This window comes from Plutella xylostella, chromosome 14 (assembly GCF_932276165.1).
Source record: "Plutella xylostella chromosome 14, ilPluXylo3.1, whole genome shotgun sequence".
In the NCBI taxonomy this organism is placed as follows: Eukaryota; Metazoa; Arthropoda; class Insecta; order Lepidoptera; family Plutellidae; genus Plutella; species Plutella xylostella.
In genome coordinates, this window is record NC_063994.1 from 10,801,337 (window position 1) to 10,822,881 (window position 21,545).

Here is a 21,545-nt window from a genome sequence, read left to right on the forward strand (position 1 = left end):
ATAAGAAACATCACTCCTTGTTACACCGAGCGAGAGAAACAACCATACAACCAGAACCTACAATCACAACCGCACACTTCTCCAATCAACAACCAAGTACTCAAGTGTTATTAGCGACAGCCCAAGTTCAAATGGAATCAGAGGATGGTGCGGTACATACGTTGCGAGCACTAATAGATCAAGGCTCTGAGGCATCATTTGTATCTGCGAGAGTGGTTGATTTATTGAGGCTAAGAAAAACAGACATCAACGGTGTAGCGTCGGGAGTCGGAGAAGGTACTAAAATTCCTCTTTTTGTATATATCTGTCTCTATTTCCCAGAACTTCCGTAACATATCATTGTTTTCTACCACTTGTCTTGTGATATGTAGGGTTGTCACGTTATGTTTCATTATTTCCTCTGTACCTTCTTTCTGACCGGAAAGTATCCATCCCAACATTGTTTTCTGAGCCACTACTCCATCTGGCAGTTTTATTAGTCCTTCTTCTATTATTTTACAGAAGACTTCTGCTCCGAGCAATATATCAATTTTTCCCGGTGTATTGTAAGTAGGGTCAGCCAAATTTAATGTTTGTAGTATTTTCCAATTCATTATGATATCTTTCGACGGTAATTTAGTGGATATTGTTTTCAGAACGTAAGCTGTCACATTTACAACTTTGTTTGTGTAACTTGACCTTATTTTCATCTCGACCAAATGTTTCAGAGGAATTTTATCTTAAAAACTATGTTTTTGGTGGGCGGTATGTCCGATTCACTATGGTATAAAAAGAAGAAATTACTATGTCAAAAGTGAAGTTGAGAAAATAAAACAGCGATATAAGAAAACGTGTTTCAATACAGGCAGATAGTTTCAAGAAAAAAATGTGCTGAAACTGGATAATTATGAACAACAATATCAAGGTACGTTTATTGTTATTGTTTAGTTAATTTGTGAGATGAGAGCTTTGTAACATAGTCTTTTTGTTGACTCTTGTCTGGTCATGTTCATCCTAACCAGACATTACAAAGTTGCTATATTATATCCCATTTAACGACTTCGCTGAATAACGTTCGGTCAAGACGTTGGACGTTACAGTCAACCACTTGACGAGTTGTTCTTTAGTCATTCAACTGAGCAGCGTCATCCAATGAACGGGATAGCGGTTCAATCAATCAGGAGATTAAACCAGATGCCTGCGACATATACATATGCTGGTTAATGGCCAACCCACCTAAAGTTACTGCTATTTTACTTACACTTATGCTTACTAACTCGGTGAGCTATGTCAGTGAGTTAAGCAAAATGCAAGTATAAAATAGCTGTAACTTTAGGCGGGTTGGACATTGACCAGCATATGTATATATATATACATATATATATTCTAAAAGGGAATTAAAAAATCTACAAGTTCTTTTCTATTCATTTTTTTCATTTATGAATAGGTTAGGCAATATGATGCAATGTTTATGAATGTTTTGACATGAATACATTTTTCTTGTAAATTTCAACTTTTTCAGAGGGTAATAGCTCTAAAACTGTTAGGAATTAGAAAATAACATAAGATATAAAAGTTTTAGATAATTTTATGAACTCCATTTCGTTGTACGAAAATATTTCTCTCCGATGCACCGTTTTCGAGATATAAGCTAAAAACCAAAAAATCGTACCATTATCCTCCCCTCCTCCCCCCCGCTCATCACCTAGGAGTCAGGACTTGGTATGTTAACAACCTAAGCCCCCTGAACAAGTTTCTGAAGGAATCTCTTAGTTACCTGCTCACGCACTCTACACCTCATTCCTTGACTGGACTACTATGTGAGTTTAATAATAATCTTGGCGGTAGAATTTTCCACTAATCAACACTATCAAGTGCGCAATTCCATTAACATATTATACCAGGATCGCAGCGAGGTGTAGGAGTGGATTAGCATGGCATGGTGCCGCCAGTATGGTCATTACGACGGAGCGCATTTCCTAGTGGGCCCTGGGGCGCGGGCGGCATGGCTGATGTCACAACATGTGGGATTATTGTTTACGATCACATTTATATCCACATCATTTGTGTTTTGATTGATCAGAGTAGATGGCATATTGGAAATAATACTGCAACTTAAGTGAGCACCTAACCTACCTACACAACACACATTGGTAGTTGGTAGGTACTTCGATAGGATCATGAAACTAGTGAGTATAAGCTGTGCTATTAGATAATAACGATTGTGACCTTCGTTCGCTAGTATCAGTTTCTGATGAGGGTATACGAAAGTACCAGGGCGATATGAAGTTCGAACAGGCTTCGTTATTGCTGCGGTGGCGTGATGGAGGCTGCTCACGCGATGTGGTGACGGCTGACGAGGTGCGACGGTGGTAGACGCGGTACCCTGTGCCAGCCGGTGACTTGGAATCGGAACGTAGTTTGCATCAAATCGCTTTATTTATAAATAAGTAGGTAACGATGTCTCACTCACTCCGATGTCATAAAAATAAAGACTCCTTTCAGTAAATTCATCATTAATCAATCATGTTATTCATGTGGCATCGCTAGCGCGGTGGGATACCCTGTATACCGAAAAACCAATGACCGGTGGGGTAACTGAGTTCCTGAGTGGAGTGGTTCAACTGGCAGGGTGTGGCATACAGCTGGACCGACGACGATCTTATTACTCAAGTAACTGGGTGGTATAGCCAAACCAGGAATATAAAAACCCTCGCCATATTGCGGAAAAGCAATAGAACTTTTTTCTTGCACTGGTATCACAAAGTGTCATAAACTCAAAATGTCATTTGTCTATTGCTGTCAAACTGTGGTGCTGTCAATGCGTAGTGTTTATTATAGCTTTTGAGTTTTTTGTGTTTCTAAATGCCGAAAACTATCCATAGCCGTGAAAGGAAACTAATTTACTACATACACGAATAGGGGAACCCGGGGTAAGACGGGGTCGCTAAGGGAAAATTAAAAAAACAACAGGTATTTATAACCACAACGTTATCAATTATTCATGCCTCATTAGGAACTTAATGACGAACACTTTGGCACAGCTTTTGCCAAAAAAGTAATCATTACAATTGACTTATTTTAAGAAATGTAAAAAATGGGAAATAAACCATCTTGCCCCATGTACGGGGTAAGATGGGGTACGTATACTATGTGGGGCACAAAACAGACAAACAACACTTCTCCTGGGATTTTATCGTCAACACCAGCACCTGCAGTGTGAGCCCAACGCCTGCACCTTTGAAATCCGACCCACTTTTCCTTAGATTTAAAGTAGGAATGTTGATATCCTCAATTAGAGGTAGACACAGTCATCTTCGTTGTTATTCTTCTTCGTAGGCAGTATCTGATTTGTCTTTTTAACCACCTTCCCTGTAGCCCTTTTAGAGCCCTTCTACAATGTCAAATATCGGGTTGAAGAAAAAAAAAACTTAACCAAGCTAGATCCGTACCCTATCTTGCCCCTCCAAAAATACCCCGTCTTGCTCCACGTTATATTTTTTATAAAAATAATTCATAAAAAAATATTTTCAATGTTAAAGTTATTTTGCACATATTTAAACGAAGCGTACCAAACCTTAAATATAAAGACACAATTGCCAAAAATGCTACTGTTTTACTTACTGTGTTGTGACGTTGTTTCTACCGGTCAAAAATAACATGGACACTACGCAAAAACAAACAATTGAGCTTACACAAAAAACGCATGCGCTCACACCTGCTGTCACTGGCGCACTAAAGGTCAATCATTTAAGCCTTTCTATTGGCTCATTACTCAGATTCCTAAGATGTATAGTTTTGCATATATGTGGGGGGTCCCGTCTTACCCCGTGACCCCATCTTACCCCGGGTTCCCCTATTTGTCGGAGTAAAAGTCCGTGGGATTGGACTTTATTTCTCTTGATAACATAACTGATGCTATTGTCAAAATGACTTGTAGGTATATAGTATAGTATGAGCAAATGAATTGGCAAATTTTTAAGCTATTACCGTAGTTTTGATTAACTACATTATAATAATTGAAACAGAAATTGAGAAATTGATTATTAATCTTGGTGGCAGTGAAAGCGACTCATCAAGGGACGGCGAATCCGACACATCTGAAATATATCATATCAATACCTACATACCTATCAAATCGGTTGAATATTTAGGTTCTAATTTTGACTGATTATACCTACACATATTTTATCCAGTCAATGGGTTTAACTTTCTTATTACATAGTTCTGCATGCAAACCTGTAAGAGGCTAAGATGTACTTTATTTCGAATTCCTGTGAGGATGGAAAATATTAAGCCACTTTCTCTTTTCTTTTGAATGCTTAAAACCATTTCAGCAAATATGACTTTAAGTCAATTTATCTATTTTCAAATTGCCGTAGTGCCGTTAATGAGTACCTACAAGGTACCTAAATACCTACACAACTGTAATCTAAATGTGGGTTTGCACGATGTTTTCCTTCACCGTTAGACTGTTAGTACACATCATGTTACTTAAGTTCCAAAGAACCCATATATATTCATATCCTCTCACTGAGCTACCTACACTCTTTTCAAAAAAAATCATAAAAAAATACTATTATAAATTTGAGCTTGGCCAATTCACATTGGTATGACTATACTTAGTGTTGCAGTCCTCAACGCGAATGTGGCGCTCTTAATACAGGGTTTTTATATTCCTGGTTTGGCTATAGATAGTTAACTAGTGTATTGAAGATGACGAAGGATTCGTAAGAGTAAGAGTGTTGTGGAGCTCTTTAGTAAAGGGATATGTATAGAAGTAGACGATTACGAGCTGAAGGTATATCACCAATTTCTCGTTAGGGAAGTAATAAGTAGTTAGGTTCTTTTATGTTACAGACGTTACAGATAAGAGTGTTTCTAGCGCTTCTGCTCTCGAGCGCTGTATGCGCAGAACGACCATAGACAGTGAATAGTCTGTGGTCTTGACGTGATGCTTGACATGCGTCAATGTCAGCTGTTTGTCAATTTGACATTGTCATTTTGTGTTTTCGTTTCAGCTGGACACCGCGAAAAGCATGGAATACTAGTTTTAGAGCTAACAAACCCCATTAAACCACTTAATTCACTTCCCACATCACCAGCAAACATGTTCCTCAAGCCCTACAAGATCAAGTCGAACAACACGTTGAAAAACAGCGAGAAGTATGCTCCTCTAATCCTCCACTCGACTTCCTCATCTTCATTCTTTGTTTACTAATCATTTACACGTCTCATTCCAGGAAGCAGCTAGCGCAGCGCGTGCAGGATGAGTTTCCGAACGCGTCGGAGGAGACGTGCAAGCTGCTGGTGCCGAGCAAGGCGGCGGTGAGCTGGCTGCGGCTCACGGCGCACAGTGGCGCGGCGGCGGCGGCCCTGGTGGTGGACGGGGTGCCCCTGCTGCTCGAGGTGGACGGGCGGCTGCTGCCCACCGCGCCCGCGCTGTGGCGCGCCCCGAGCCTTGTGCCCACTATCACTATACACGCACCTGTGCTTTCTAAGGTTTGAATTTCTTCTTCTAAGGGATTCTGTCTTCTTCTATTTGTACTAGACATGATATTGGCCTAGTATACCAACCCGCACTAGGCCAGCGCGGTGGACTAGGGCTGAAACCCTTCCTTCATTGGAAGAAGACCGGTGCCTCAGCAGTGGGGACATGATGCCATTGCATGCTTTTACTGTATTTTTAATAGGCGTGTCGACAGTATTACATTATCAAAGATTTAATGACTTTAGAGGAAAATACACATTCCAAGGATTTAAAAAACTGATTTAGTTTTATTTAAAAAATTGAGATTAATAAAATTTTCAATAAAATAAAAGAGTAAAATACTGCAATCGGCCATTTTGACTGAAACGCCAATCACAGCGCATGACGTCATACTTATGTACGCTTCACTGTGTTTTGATTACCTTACATACTGATTGCGCGTTACGATTGATATATATTTGTTTTTGTGATTTATCGACTTTATAACACGAATCTATCTTTAACAATGGAACCAGGTTTTGTTAAGGCAAACAGTGCAAATTTGCCCAGGATCGATTTATTGATGTTGGGCGAGTTCCTTGCAACAAATAAAGAATTTTGCTCTTCCGAATTTAGAAACGTGAAAACCTCTTTGTAAGTTTATTTTATTAGTATTTATCTTTAACTCTCTCTCTCTCTCTCTCAGCCTTCTGTAGTCCACTGTTGGACATAGGCCTCTCCTAACGATCGCCACCCCAAACGGTCACCCGCCATCTGCATCCAGCGGCTTCCCGCTACCTTCCGCAGATCATCAGACCAACGGGTTGGGAGGCGACCGACACGCCGTTTGCCGACACGGGGTCTCCACTCCAGAACCTTTGTACTCCAGCGGTCGTCGGCTCTGCGGGCTACGTGACTAGCTACGTTATCTTTAACACTAGATATAAATATGACTAAGTAGCAATCAAACTCGTTTTAAACTCGTAGAAGTTTATTTCGCCGAAGAAGTTTGTTTCGTAGAAGTTTGTTTCGCCGTGCAAGCTTTAACCATTTATCTCTTATTATTTTCTTGTATGGGACATGTACAAACACCATGTTGGGTGTCGTTATTGATGTATTTTTGCACTGAGGCACTGCACACCACTTATAAACTTTAGAATTCATTTTTAACACAAAAAATACGCAGTGTTTGTTTACTTTGCTGTTGTAAACAAATTTGACGTACGTAAGTGTGACGTCACACACGACGCCATGACACGGCGAGCTGTTTTCGCGCAGTATTTAAAAATGATTATAAAAATGGCTTTACATTTCCAAAATCTTAAGTTTATTACCGAAATAAAGGTTTTGTTGTAAACAATAGATGGTTATCTGCATTACGAAAGAGGATTTCAAAATTTTTCGCCTTGCCTATTGTTGTGTATTTATATTGTGTTTCTGTGTACAATAAAGTGTTTAAATGAATAAATGATGGGTTGTGATAATGTTTGTGAAAACATTGGCCAGTCAGATTAGAGTCTGATGAGCTGTAGATTATGTTAAGTTATGCATTGGGATACCTCTTCTGACATTCCAGCTCCAGAATGGTGCGCCTCTCTACCTCCCCGGTGTGGAGATCCCCCCACAAGGCGTGGGATTCCCGATGTTTGCTCGCGGGGCGGCTCTGGCAGTGTGCACACAAGACAATGCTGCCGCTGCCGCTGTGGGCTGGGCCGCGTCAGCCAGTGTGGACATGATACTGAAAGTCACGTGAGTTACATCACTAGTTCCTCAGTAACTCTTTTTAGAGTGTCAGTGACAAACACCATGGCTGGTCCTACATTTGTCACTGTTGATATTAGTTTTCAGCAGTGGCTGACTGACAAGCATTAGCAGGATGTACAAAAACATTAGTTAAAGATGTTGAAATGATTCATATGGAACCACTTGTCTTTAATCCTAGTTTAAAGTTCACCTCCCGATTATCAACAGTTGCTGTCAATAGTCTGTATGATATGATTATGCTGCATACAGAAACATAAAGCTAATGTCGTAATTAAATCTATGTGTGTCTGTTTTTGTTTGTATACTGTAAAAGCGGAAAGTGAAAATAAACACAAGTGCAACATGTGATATTGTTATTCACGCGTGAAACACTAAATAAATACGAAAATTAGTGCAATTAAAATTACGAGTGATAACTTATTCATTTTCTACCCTCAAATAAAAAATTCAAAAAAATATTTTTAAAATGAGTAAAATTCCAATATTTTAATTGAAACATTAATACCCCGGTGGATAACCCTGTACCAGAAGTGGCTGTCCAGGCTTCTGGTATTGGAAATGCTACTGGTGAAATACATAAACCATCAAAAGATGTTGCCAAAAAAAATGATTTAACATCAAAACAATTCCCAAAACCTGTTCAAAACACTCCAGGAATGTCTTCAAAAATCAATCTTGATCCTTATAATCAAGCTACTGATGAAGAAAATGACTGGCAGACTGTACCAATCCTTCGCCAGCATAAAAATAAGAAGAGAAAGTTTAGTGCCCTATCTCCTGAAAAGGATTTAACAACACAAAATAGATACTCACCGCTCCAGGTTGATAAGAATGCGGAAACAAATCCAATGGAAAAAACAACTAAACCACCTCCTATTTTGCTGTATGGCATAGTGAACATTGCAAAACTCAAAGAGGTTATTGATGAATGTTTGGACCAGTCTCAGTACAGCTTCAAAATAGTTACGAAAAATCAATTACGTGTTACTGCTGATACCACTGAGTCCTACAAGAAACTACTATCATTGGTTCGAGAGAAAAAAATGATTGGCCATACATTTATTCAAAAAAATGAACGGCCATATAGAATTGTGATTAAGAATCTACATCACTCAACACCTACTGATGCTATTATAGAGGCAGTAGAGAGTACTGGAAATAAAGTATATGGAGAGATTATCAACGCTAGATATGGCCCAGAAAAGACTCCGCTATCAACTTGGTTTGTAAATTTAGCTCCAGGCCCAAACATAGATGCTATTAAAAAACTGAAATATATATATCACACTTCTGTAAAAATTGAAGATCCGAAACAGAAAAAAACAGTACCTCAATGTAAGAGATGCCAGCAGTATGGACATACAAAGAATTACTGTATGCGACCATACAGATGCGTGAAGTGTGCGGAGAGTCATGACACAGCTGACTGTCCAAAAAAAGATAAGACAGATCCACCTAAGTGTGCATTATGTCTAGGAGATCATGTGGCCAACTATAAGGGATGTAAAGTCTTCAAAGAAATCCAAAAAAGGAAGTTTGGTACCAGGCAAACAACAAAAACACATGTAGTTAAAAAGACAGAAGAAACAACAACTTCGGAGCCACCAATGCATAACAGCTATACATATGAAAACCCAACTGCTAACAAGACATATGCTCAAGCCACAACTCAGGGGAACGCCATAAACCTGGAAACTATCATATCAAAACAAGCTGAAAAGCTAGATCGACTAATAGATCAAATGAGTACCCTCATGGGTCTCTTAACAACACTTGTCACTAAATTAGTCAAATGATGGCTCTCCGTATTGCTACATGGAACACCAACGGTTTACTAGATAAGAAATATGATGTGGAGGTACTATTAAAGATGCAAAATCTTGATATTTTATTGATTTCTGAATCACATCTTACAGAACAAACAACACTGATCTTAAATGGATATATCACCTATAAAACACCTCATCCAGATAATACTGCACATGCTGGTACAGCAATAATTATAAGGGATAATATCAAGCATCAGCTACTACCACAGTATCAAACTCCAAAAATACAAGCCACATCCATCATGGTACATGACAAACAGGGTGAAATTACATTATCGTCTGTTTACTGCCCCCCAAAGAAGAGATGGACCACTGAAACTGATGATACCGACTTTCATGAATATTTTAAAACCCTGGGAAATAGATTTATAGCTGGTGGCGACTGGAATGCCAAAAATATACTTTGGGGTTCCAGACTGACTACAACCAGAGGGCGGAGACTTAAACATTGTCTAATGAACAACCGTCTACAAACCATTACAACAGGCAGACCAACCTACTGGCCTACAGATGTAAATAGATTACCAGACTTATTGGATTTCTTTATATATAAAGGGGTTCAGTCCTACTTCTTGGATATTGATGACTGCCATGATACCACCTCAGATCACTCACCAGTTATACTTACCATGAGCACAACTATAATCAGTAGACCCAGAAATCCCTATCTTTATAATAATCGCACTTATTGGGATTATTTCAAACAACATCTAAATAAAAATCTGGATCTTAAAATACCACTAAAGACTGATGATGATATTGAAAATGCCACTATATCATTAACAAAGTGCATACAAAATGCTGCCAGAGCCAGCACACCAATTGACTCCAAACCCATGGAAACAATTAATAATCTGCCCATACATGTGAAACAAAAAGTATTGGAGAAACGTCGATTGAGAAGAGTGTGGCACTGTAGCCGGCATCCTGACGATAAAAGAGCCTTCAATAAAGCGGCAGCTGAGCTTAAAAAAGTTCTTATAGATGCAGAAAATGAAACTATGAACCTGTTCCTACAAAACCTAACACCTACTGATCCAGCAAAAAAAGAGTATTCTCTGTGGAAAGCTGTCAAATCGCGTGATAAACCACAGCAAGCACAACATCCACTCAAAACACAAGATGGAAAATGGGCGAAAACAGACGAAGAAAAGGCAGAAGCTTATGGACAGTTTTTAAGAGATGTATTTACACCTAATGACCTAGGAACATACACTGTAGATAATGAAGTACATAAATTCCTAGAAAGCGACCTACAACTTAGTCTTCCAATTCGATGTTGCACACCTGCAGAGACCCGACGTGTGATACATGATCTGGAAATGAAAAAAGCACCAGGATTCGACCTGATAACTGCTGAAATATTGCGAAACCTGCCAAAGAAAGCCATTATGTATATGACAGCATTATTTAATGCAGTACTAAGAACAGGCTACTACCCCAACATCTGGAAAGTCTCCCAAATAGTTATGGTTCTAAAACCAGGAAAGCCACCGCATTTGACTTCATCTTACAGACCGATCAGCCTACTCCCAGTCCTATCGAAATTACTGGAGAAAGTCATATCTACACGACTCAATGAATGTATCAGTGAAAATTCTAGCATACCAGAACATCAATTTGGCTTCCGTAGAAACCATGCTACTATTGAGCAAGTTCATAGAGTATGTGAACACATAAGAAATGCTCTTGAAAACAAGAAGTACTGCTCCGGGGTGTTTCTTGATGTACAGCAGGCATTCGACAAAGTTTGGCATAGTGGGCTCCTATATAAGATGAAGAGAATATTACCTCACAATTTATATTCAATTCTAAAATCCTATCTTGAAGATCGCATCTTTTATGTGAAGCTGAATGATGCTTACTCGTGCTTTTATGATATCAAAGCTGGAGTACCGCAGGGCTCAATACTAGGACCATCACTCTACCTATTATATACAGCTGATGTCCCAGAATCAGAAAGTGTCATGACAGCCACCTTCGCAGATGATACTGCGGTTTTAACCTCCAACGAGGACCGGGTAGAGGCTTCGAAAACACTACAGAAACATCTAGACAAAGTCCACACTTGGATGAATGAATGGCGAATCAAAGCTAGTGCACTGAAATCAAGTCATATTACCTTCACTCTACGAAAACAAGACTGCCCTGCAGTAAATCTCGGTGGAGAATTACTGCCACACAGTAATGTAGTGAAATACCTTGGCTTCCACTTAGACCGTAAACAGACCTGGAAGACTCACATCCAACAGAAACGAGACCAACTAAACCATAAATACAAATCTCTGGAGTGGCTCCTGGGCAGGAAATCTCGACTATCTGTGGAAAACAAGACCTTAATCTATAAATGTGTTTTGAAACCAATATGGACATACGGCATTGAACTGTGGGGAACAGCCAAAACATCTAACACAGAAATACTACAAAGGTTCCAAAATAGTGTGCTCAAAGCTATAGTAAACGCCCCATGGTTCTCAAGAATGGAAGATATCCACGAATACCTAGGTCTTAACACAGTTAAGGAGGAAATATATATGAAAACAAAAAGATACAAGGACAGGATTACCCACCATCAAAACAAGCTTGCCCAAATGCTTAGCGATCCACCTAAGACCAGACGCCTGAAGAGGCTGCACACATGGGATAACCTATAAAAAGGGGAAGCAAATAATAAAGGGTGCCTGACAGTGGGAGGGCTACCTTACCAAGCCAAACTCTCTCAACACAACTGCTCATAGTACACGTACTGATAGCATGTTTGCAAAAACATAAAAAAAAAAAAAAAAAAAAGTTCACCTCCCAACATGACAAAATAAAGAAGTGTTTAAAATGAAAGTGTATGAGTGTCAGCTTGTGGCCATATTCCCCTGTGTTTGTGTTTAGCCTCTGGAAATGACACTATAATAGCTAATCAATTCTTCACCTGCTTACAGTGGTGTTGTCCTGGAGCCAGTCCATATATTCGGAGACCTGCTGTGTCGCGAGCCCAAGTTCAACAAGATACAGCGACCATCACTACCGCCACCTAGTTACTCTAACTCACCAGTACATGCTGCTCCCAGTGTCGTGAGTAATGGATTATGGTTACTATAAAAGTTCAACAAGATACAGAGGCCCTCACTACCGTCGCCTAGTTACTCGAACTCGCCAGTAGATGCTGCATTTATCTATGTATTGTACTTTTTATTATATTTTATTTTACTATATTAGGAAAACTTAACTAATTTATTTTGTAGATAACAATGACAGGGTAACTTATGTTGCATAAGTTTCCACCTCTAGGTAGATTAGTTAGGTAGTATAGGGAGGGTTTACTAAAGCTATAATTAGACTTAATTTAATCGCAGTTACCTGAAAATGGGCAAAAATATGTGTTACTTACCTTTATCCTTATAGCCTCTTCGTTCCCTCGACAGACAACCCTCCAGCCTGCATGCGTGGTGAAGGAAGAATGGCCGAGCCTGGGGCGGCCGGCGCGGGCCCCCGCCCCCGCCCCCGCCCCCGCCGCGGAACCCGAGCCCCCCCGGGTCAATGAACCCCAGGTCATACCTGACCGGATAGAGGCTGTGGAGGACCGGCTGGGAGATGACATTGCTGATATGCACTTAGATAATGGTTTGAAACCTTTTTGTTAGATTGTCGAAATTATTTAGCATTTAGCTTTTTGAACAACAAAAAGTCTATGGATAGACTAGATTTACACACAAAATACTGTTATCCTGAATTTTCAGCGGAATAACGTTTTATATAATTATTTTAAATATTAAACATGACTGCGTAAGGAGAGCTTATGATTATGAGTATCGAATATAGTTGTCTCCACACTATCATGTCTGTTATTTGATCACAAGTGGCTCTTTCCTCTTATCCCTGCTAACCTTATACAATATTTTACTGTAAGCTCTGAAAATAACTGTTTGTTTTGACTTTCCAGATGAAGATGAAATGGAGGAGGACGACGGGTTCCCGACAGACATGGACGCGCTCCTGCAGTACTGCCTGCTCTCCTTCATCAAACTAGACGCGAAGAAAATAGAACTGCCGCTTAAAACTAATTTATTATATAGGTAACTCATTGCATGTACACACACACACACTCACGCCTTGTACTAATGTACTCCCTTGCGGGGTAGGTAGAGGTGCATTGCTGCACCCACTTTTCGCCAGAGTGTTATGTTAGTCCCAATGTAATAGGGGGCGGGCCTATTGCCATTTTACGGGCACATCCAAGACCCGAGAACAAATATCTGTGTTAATAAACAAATATCTGCCCCAGCCGGGAATCGAATCCGGGACCTTCGGCTCAGTAGTCAGGGTCACTAACCACTACGCCATTCGGTCGTCTAAACTCATTGCATGTATTATCTACTTAATTTAATTATTATAATGTGGAGACATCTCACGCACGGCCATCGGATCCCAAGCTAGGCAGAGCCTGTAATTATCATCAGGCTATAGGCTACAAAACTCTGGCCATGTGTTTCCCCACAAAGACTAAGCTATTTAGGTTAAACTTGCAGGGCTGGAGGATCCGAGGGACAAGGCAACGAGGTCTCAAATCGGGAACTCATCTACACCAGCTACAAACATTTCTAATTTATATTTAGTACTTACTAATTCCAATCAATTTGTAATCTAATGCATTTTCTGTTTGATTTCAGAAATCACCTGGTCCCGCTGTGTCCGCCCAACAGAACATTAGACGTTAAGAAATCCTCATACAAGAAGATGAGCAAATTCTTAGATGCCATGCAAAAGGTACAGTACCAGTATTATATTGTACAGTAAGATTGCATTCGTCGTTAAATATAATAACAGCTTGTTCAGATTGACCAGTTGAGTCACCCCTTTTCGGCTAGTCTTACTACACCCACATGACACCCACCCACCCACTAGACAAATAACCATGACAACTTTGTCATTTGAGACTTTCTGCTAAAACAAACCTCCATAACCCCTTCCCAGGAAGGCCTGCTAGAAGTGCGCGAGATAGAGAAGGGTGTGGACGCGGTGGTAGCGCTGTCTCCCTCGCACCCGCTGGTCGCCGCGCACCGCCCCCCCCGCCGCGCCGCGCCCCCCGCGCCCGCCCCCGCCACCGAGTACCGCCCCCCGCGCGTCGCGGAGATGTTCTGTGTCACCGCCGCGGTGTTGGAGCTGTTCCAGCCGCTCAAGTTAGTATAGTAGTCATTGATCCTAAAGTAACTGTGTCTGTCTGTTACTCTTTCATGTCAAAACTACTGAACGGATTTGAATGAAATTTGGTATACATATGGTATAGACCCTGGGAAAGAACATGGGCTACTTTTTATCCCGGAATTCCCACGGGAAAACTATTAAAAGCGAAGCGAAGCTCGCGGGAACAGTTAGTAGTCTGATAAACAATAAACGAACAAAGATAGAGTGTCAGTCTAGTCTATTACAGTACAGTGATGTAGTTTGTGAGAGTTGACTGTAATACTTGCCGTATGTACCCGTGATGGACGAATAAGGAAGTAGCCGGAGCGAAATAAACTGTAAACAAAGTAAAATCGAGTGTTTTACACATTGAGTATGAATGGTCTGGAGACGAAATAGGCAGACGTTCCCCTCTGCCGGGGTGGTAGGCCAGAAAGGCCCACCGATTTATAAAAACTAGTTGCAGTCTCAATTTTCACTAGACTCAATCTAGTTGGCAAAGCGTTCGTTTCATAGAAAATGATTTGTTTACATACTAAAATGACAGCTTCAATTCATAGAATATCCGGATTCCGGATTTGATCACAGATTTGGTCATGGTTTATTGTTATTAGCTGTTTCCTAGCAACCAATGTGAAAAAAATGCAATAGTGATGTACCGGTATGTAGATATGTATTAATCGACAAAAAAGGTCATAGTTGGGAAGCGTCCGTAGTCGAATTGGCTTCAGTAATCGTTACTGATCACTGAGGTTAAGCAACAACTGACACGGTCAGCCATTGGTAGGTACAGCATGAGTTACCGATTTCAAATGGTTCTTTTCTGGACGCTTCCGTGCTTCGGACGGGACGTTAAGCCGTGGGTCCCGGTTGCTGCTTCGGCAGCAGTCGTTAAGCCTAGTCAGAGGCCGCCCGAAGGGGCGGCTTGAAAGCATCTGACCGTCGGGTTGCCCACTTACTCGACAACTTCAGTGCATTGTACTCATTCAAAAACGGCGATACGGCTCGCGACCTATCACGTGAGTATAAATGTACAGCGAAAAGCGGGTGACATCGTTTATTAATTATTCCTAATTAAATTTAACTATACCTAATTAATTTGAAATTAGTATTTCTAACCCATGTTCTCGAATTCATCGATAACACTTATCGATAATTGTTACATCCATTGGCAAGAAAAATGAAGACACTGTGTTCATTATTAAATGTCACTTCACGTAACCCTTATTGCTGGGAATTAAAACTCATAATGATATGTCCCATGAGACATAATCATGGTAAACGGTAAAATTTCCCCCCGCAAAAATTGGCAGACTTTTTTGTATCAAGAAAGATCGCTATGACGCTTCCCGAGGGTACACCCGAGTCCGCGTTGTTCTATGGTTTTACACTAAAATGTAGAAAAGTTCAGTAGATGGCGCTATTGTACATAGTTTGGTATATCTTTAGAAAAAACTACATTATATCTCTACGGACACTTTTATAGTTCGCACAAACCATAAAAAAAGTTTACTCCTTTTAAGAGGCGCCACTTTGTACGCTAATTATCTTGCCCTCGTACTAGTACTGGACTTTGTATTCATCCATATACAAACACCATTCATCCATACACAAACACATTCCAGGAAGGGCACGGCGGTGTCAGCGGCTGACGTCCGCAGCACCCTTACAGAGTACGTGAAGACAAGGAGCCTCGCCAGCCCCGGGGACAGGGGCGCCGTGGTGTTAGACCCTGTGTTGGCCAAGATATGCGGGAGGAATGCACAGGTATTGTATTGTAGACGCTGGTGTGACACATGCTACATCGCGGTATGGTTGTGTTTGGCAACCACCATATAAGACTTCCTCTACTTCTAATAAAAACTTGTGTGTGATCCATGTGATCCTAAAATAAAGAGTTTTACTTAACTAGGTATACTTGTAGTCTTTAGAAAATATTATACTAATTCTTTCTGTGCATAAATAAAACAACGCTATATTCCTAACGCAACAAGGTCGTACAGGTATGGAGTAAACTGTTCTACTAGGAGAGTATGAAGTGAGAAGAGTTTATTGCATAAGTACCTACCACCATAATCGTAATCGGTAGCATACATCTAAGTTATGTTTCTTACAGTTACATCGACATTATGTGTATCAGGAGATGATTTAGTGAGAGGGGCTTCCTACATGTATACCTATGCCAATATATTTGCAGAAAGGAAGGAAGGATGCTGATGTCGGAATTAAATCCATGTCTGTCTCTTTCTGTCTATACTGTCAAAGCAACGCAGCAATACACAATAAGGTCGACATTAGAAAGTTCATTTCTGCAACTCAGCGTTAGTAAGTTTATGACAAGATAACAGTGTCAATCAATGCACATTATTATGAATCCACTTATTTCTACCAGGAGACAATGAAGTGGGAGGAGTTGATGTCGGCGGTGCAAGGCAAGATGACGGCGTGCACGGAGATGCGCTTCGCGGACGGAACAGTCAAGACAAACAAGAGCAAGCTCGAGCCCGTCAAGATGCAGGTCGCCACCAGATCCGGGAATAAGAAGGTAGTTCTTGAGTTATGCAGCCCTGGTACTTTTGCGCCAGTGTGATACGTTTGGAGCGTGTAATGTATGTCAGTTAGTGGTAATGTGGCGCTATAATTTATGGATCGATGTGAATGAAAATGGTAATGGGTTTTATTCAGCCGATTTATAGTTATGCGCTCATATATGTCATCATTTTGGTGAGTTTATTAATTACCTATCCAGTCAACTTTGAATAGTCTGAGCTAAGATAAGTAAGGTAAATCGTGTTATGTTTCCAATCTTAGCGGTTAATTTAATCCCTAATTCCGCCACCAGGTGACGCTGGTATCGAACCTGGAGTCGTTCGGGCTGTCGCTGCCGGAGCTGAGCAAGGTGTGCCAGCACGGGGTGGCGGCGTCCTGCGGCGTCACACGCGCGCCCGGCGCCGCCGCCGACCAGCTCATGGTCCAGGGCGACCAGGTGAGACAGGGGAGGCACACACGGCCATCCGACCCCAAGTTAAGACAAAACCTGTAATATGGGTATCGGATAACTGATATATCTACCTACACAAATACATAGATAGATAACCGGTGCACAAATATCTGCCACGGCAGGGCATCGAACCAGAGATATTCGGCATCGTAGTCAGAACACTACTAACCAAACCATTCGGTCGGTCAACTGGTCAAGCTATGACCAGAAACTCTCAAGGATGTAGGTCCAATGATTACTCTGGGAAACTGGCTGACAGTACAGTTATTACAAGGATTGTTACTAATATTCGGTGCAGCTAATATAATGTGTATAAACTAACAACTAGCATAATATTTCTTTATTGTTTCAGACTTACTTCATCGCCAAGTTGCTGATAGAAAAATACGGACTTCCCAAGAAGTTTGTGGAAGGCGCAGACAAAGCACTGAAGAAGAAAAACAAGTGATGCTCGTGAAAACTGTGACAGTGAATGTGAAAAGTGTAAAAATGAAATGTAATTAAATTCATATTGAAACATTTTATTGATTCGTTCAAACACCTGTGTTACATTGTTAATAATAATTTAATGAATACAATTCATTTTCTAAACTAGACATTTTAATTTCATTTGCATTTTATTCTTAAAATACCTTCTGTAAAAATATATTCATCAAACCTACTTTTATGGCAACTCAATTGAACTTATAAAATAAACTATATCTAAGTATTCTATTAAAATCATGTCATACTTTTAGGAAATGGAAGACAATAGGACTAAAGAGATTTTTTACAGCAATCTCCAATAATTTGCCATCACATTTTTATGAGACATGAGGTTACAATTTTTACAAATATTTGCATTTAATTCACATTGCTTTACATAAAATAAATTCATACCAGGTAATAAATTGGTTTATCTTCTGATATCTTTACTATACTAATTGTTAGGGTGGGTTATGTCCGTTTTATATAATTATTTATGTACTAATATCGAATATTACATTTCAAACTTTTCATTCAATTTCTAGAAAATATTTCTTATTCACTAAATACCACAACCAGTTCTTATTTAGAAGAATAATAAAGTTTACAAATCATGGGAACATATTGATAGGACTATCATAATATTCTTTTCGATAAAGAAGAGATCACAAAAATATTGATTACTTCACATTAATATGTATGTATAAAAGAAAATTCATATAAAAACTATAAGTTAGCAGAAAAAGGAATAAAATTGTTAATCTAAAATAATTATTTCTGTAGCATCTAATTTGTATCAATTAATTCATGATACCTATATGATTTTTCTCAATATTTTTACTTTGAAGACAAGAATTTGAAAGGAGTTTTGAATGGCAGCAGAGACATCCTGCTTTTAGGCTTCTTGACGTCGGGGGCCGGCGTGAGCAGCGCCAGGCTCTGACGCACGGAGGCGCGCGTGCGGTCCGACACCGCCCCCCGCGCGCCGCCCGCCCCCCGCGTCCCCGCCCCACCGCCGCCGCCGCACTCCACGCTCCAGCCACTCTTAGACGAGGCCGATGACAACTGCGTCCCATTCGATGTGTTGGAAGCTTTAGACATCAGACTGGACTTGGACGGAGTTCTCTTGAAGTTTGTGTTGGTGATGTCGGCAAATATTTGCTTGGTGATCTTGGCCTGCTTGGACGGAGACGAGTGGCTCCACTGCTGCATGGCCGCCCGCTTCTCTGTCGTCACCTTCTCCAGATCCAAGTACTTGAACTTGGTGATGTCTCCGAGCGCCTTCTCCTCGTTCCTGGGCACCTGGTAGCCGTCGCCGTCCACATTCTCCAGCTCGTAGAATGTGAGCGTGACGCTCTCGTCACTCTCCACGAAGGGGTTGGCGGCGGTGAAGTGCACCTTCTTAGTGCACACTTCAGGGAAGATGGCGCGGCGCGGCAGGTTGTCGGCGGTGAACTTGGTGGCCGTGACGACGATGCTGTCGCCCTGGTCGGCCGACAGGGAGCTGTCCAGGTCGTCGAAGTTCAGACTCTTCCTGTTCCTTCCCCTGCGCACAGAGCTGGAGCGCGCGCGGCGGCGGCGCGAGGCCCAGCTGTTCCTGCGCTCGGCCTTCATCTGGTTCATCATGGGCGGCAGGGTGATGCCGTTGCTGTCGCAGCGCGCCTCGTCCAGGGACTCCTCCAGCGGGACCACCTTGGCGGCCGGACTGCTCACTATCTCCTTGGCTATGAGCTCCCTCTCCCTCTTGTTGAGAGACTCCTCCCGCTGGCGCAGGTTGATGAGGCGTGACATCCACTGCTGGCTCAGAGTCTTCTCTGACACCCTCTGGGGGTTGTTGTAGGTCTCCAGAGCCTGTGATATGGGCTGCCGGCTCCGCGGCACAAAGCCCGGCAGCTCCAGAGCTAAAGCAGCTATAGTAGGTGACATTGATTCTCTCACAGATATTGTATCATCATTACTAGGTCTGATAGCCTTTTTAGGAGTAATATTACAGTAAATGGGGCTGTCCAACACATCAATGCTGTACCTGGGAGCGGGCTCCACGGCGCGGGACCGCTCCACTGCCTTCTGAGAGTCACACTTGTTGATGTCCGATGACTTTAAAGTTTCTATTGGTATGAGAATGTCACTCAAGTTCTTGGGTCCGGCGAGAGTCTCGAGGTTGGCGAGCACGGTGGGGTGGTAGAGCACGACGTCGGGGCGCATGTTCTTGTTCTTCTCGTCCGTGAGGAAGGCCAGCACGTCGCGCAGGTCCTCGCTGTACAGCTCGGGCGGGGCGCACAGGCCGCGCACCACGGCGCCGATCTGCCGCAGCGGGTCGGGCGCGGCGCCGCGCGGCAGCTCCACGCAGTCCACGCGCAGCTCGCCGCTCTCGTCCACGTAGATGGATTCAGCACTGAAGCTGGCCCGCAGCGCGTGCAGCGGCGCGGCCTGCAGCTCGCGGCACAGGCGCGCCAGCTCGTGCAGCAGGTACCACAGGAAGCCCTCGGCCGGCCGCCGCCCGCCCGCCGCCAGCCCGCCCGCCCTGCGCCAGCCGCAGTGCTCCAGCACCACGTACAGCGTGCGCGACGGCGCGTGCTGGATGGTGGCGCGCGGCCGCAGCAGCCCGTCCACGTACAGCTTGCTCAGCGTCTCCACATCTCGAGCCACGCTCTTCACTTGCTCGTCTGAGTATGAGGAGCAATCGTACGCGCGCCACGCAAATATCTCGTTGGTGACCTTGTGACGCACTTTGTAGAACGTCCCGCCGCACAGCACGTCCAGCACTTGGTAATCTTTTAGTTTATCCGTCATTTTGTTGTAATTTCACTGAGTTATTGTTAATTCCCACATTTTGTAAAATTTGTAACCGAAACTGTTCGGACAAAGCGAGCTCACATTTCAAATCGGCGCGACCGTTACAAAATGACAACATTAGTGATGTGACATGCATGCGTGGTGTTTTTTAACTTACCTCAACGATTATCTAAATTTTTTTATCGACTAATTCATTGAATGAAATAAATGAAGTTAGGTAAATACAAGTTCCGTGATTTAGTTCTTAAGAAATTCCCTTGTATTGTTTTATATTATGACTGTGTGCTGTTGCTTTTTGTGGTTGGTAAATAGATAAAGGCTTTATATGAATTTCATAATGCTTTTTTTCTTTTTATTGAAATATTTGGATACTAAAAATAAAATTAACTAATAAGAGCTTTGAAGGTATTTATTTGTTTGCGAAACCTACACGATGACTACCTTACCTACTCATGAATTCCAATTTAGTAACACAGACATAAATAAAGTAGATTTTCCCTTGAAAACAAACAAATGAGACATTAAATTTATAGATTTGATGGCAGGGCTGATGATATATTTTACAAAGTATAGTACCTAATCCCTTATTTATAGCGCTACTAGCTTTTTAACATTTTGCATTGTGTTTATCGATATCGATGAAAGTCGTTATGATCAATCACTCAATGAATACGAGATTGCTCATAAAAAAATGTTTCAAAATGATCCGATAGATGGCCGCTGACAAGCGTATTTAAAACTCAGAACAATAACTTCACGATACTCATTACTTTTCTATGTTTCGGGTTCAAACTGGCCTACTCGCCAAAATGTAAAGTAATAAAGTAGTGATCAACCACCGGACACCAGTCGCTGCGTCGCCTACTGTTTCTGCAAAGAGGTGAAAGGTGATAATTATGGTATGGTATCGTGCCGCAAAAAGATCGATATTGTGTGCTGCTGTTTACTCGCCATTCCTCATCTAGTGTCTCTGATAAAAATTGAAAGCCGAAGAGGGCGCTCCCAGGGAGCACCGACAACCTACCTATTTGACGGTAGTGATGGTGTGGCAATCTGTTAGGGCATG

General features: G+C 41.7%; 2 protein-coding genes across 2 annotated transcripts; one reads left to right on the forward strand and one right to left on the reverse strand.

Annotated features, from left to right (window-relative positions):
- Nucleotides 1-4,976: 4,976 nt before the first annotated feature.
- On the forward strand, nucleotides 4,977-17,814 carry LOC105391667 (eukaryotic translation initiation factor 2D). The gene is made up of 12 exons (XM_048625457.1): nucleotides 4,977-5,145; nucleotides 5,223-5,481; nucleotides 7,026-7,198; nucleotides 11,976-12,108; nucleotides 12,459-12,657; nucleotides 12,977-13,109; nucleotides 13,704-13,800; nucleotides 14,008-14,213; nucleotides 15,843-15,984; nucleotides 16,610-16,762; nucleotides 17,060-17,203; nucleotides 17,571-17,814. The coding sequence occupies exons 1-12, from the start codon at nucleotides 5,090-5,092 to the stop codon at nucleotides 17,664-17,666; spliced, it is 1,791 nt and encodes a 596-aa protein (XP_048481414.1). The 5' UTR covers nucleotides 4,977-5,089; the 3' UTR covers nucleotides 17,667-17,814.
- On the reverse strand, nucleotides 17,724-20,634 carry LOC125489484. Its single transcript, XM_048625456.1, has one exon. It carries the CDS (start codon nucleotides 20,474-20,476, stop codon nucleotides 18,521-18,523), a length of 1,956 nt encoding a protein of 651 aa, XP_048481413.1. The 5' UTR covers nucleotides 20,477-20,634; the 3' UTR covers nucleotides 17,724-18,520.
- Nucleotides 20,635-21,545: the final 911 nt, after the last annotated feature.

Bases quoted from the DNA above. Each gene is read 5' to 3' on its own strand.
- LOC105391667 (XM_048625457.1), top strand. From the start codon at position 5,090: ATGTTCCTCAAGCCCTACAAGATCAAGTCGAACAACACGTTGAAAAAC. The intron at 13,110-13,703 runs GTAACTCATTGC...GTTTGATTTCAG, and splicing joins AAAACTAATTTATTATATAG to AAATCACCTGGTCCCGCTGT. The intron at 14,214-15,842 runs GTTAGTATAGTA...AACACATTCCAG, and splicing joins GAGCTGTTCCAGCCGCTCAA to GAAGGGCACGGCGGTGTCAG.
- LOC125489484 (XM_048625456.1), bottom strand. From the start codon at position 20,476: ATGACGGATAAACTAAAAGATTACCAAGTGCTGGACGTGCTGTGCGGC.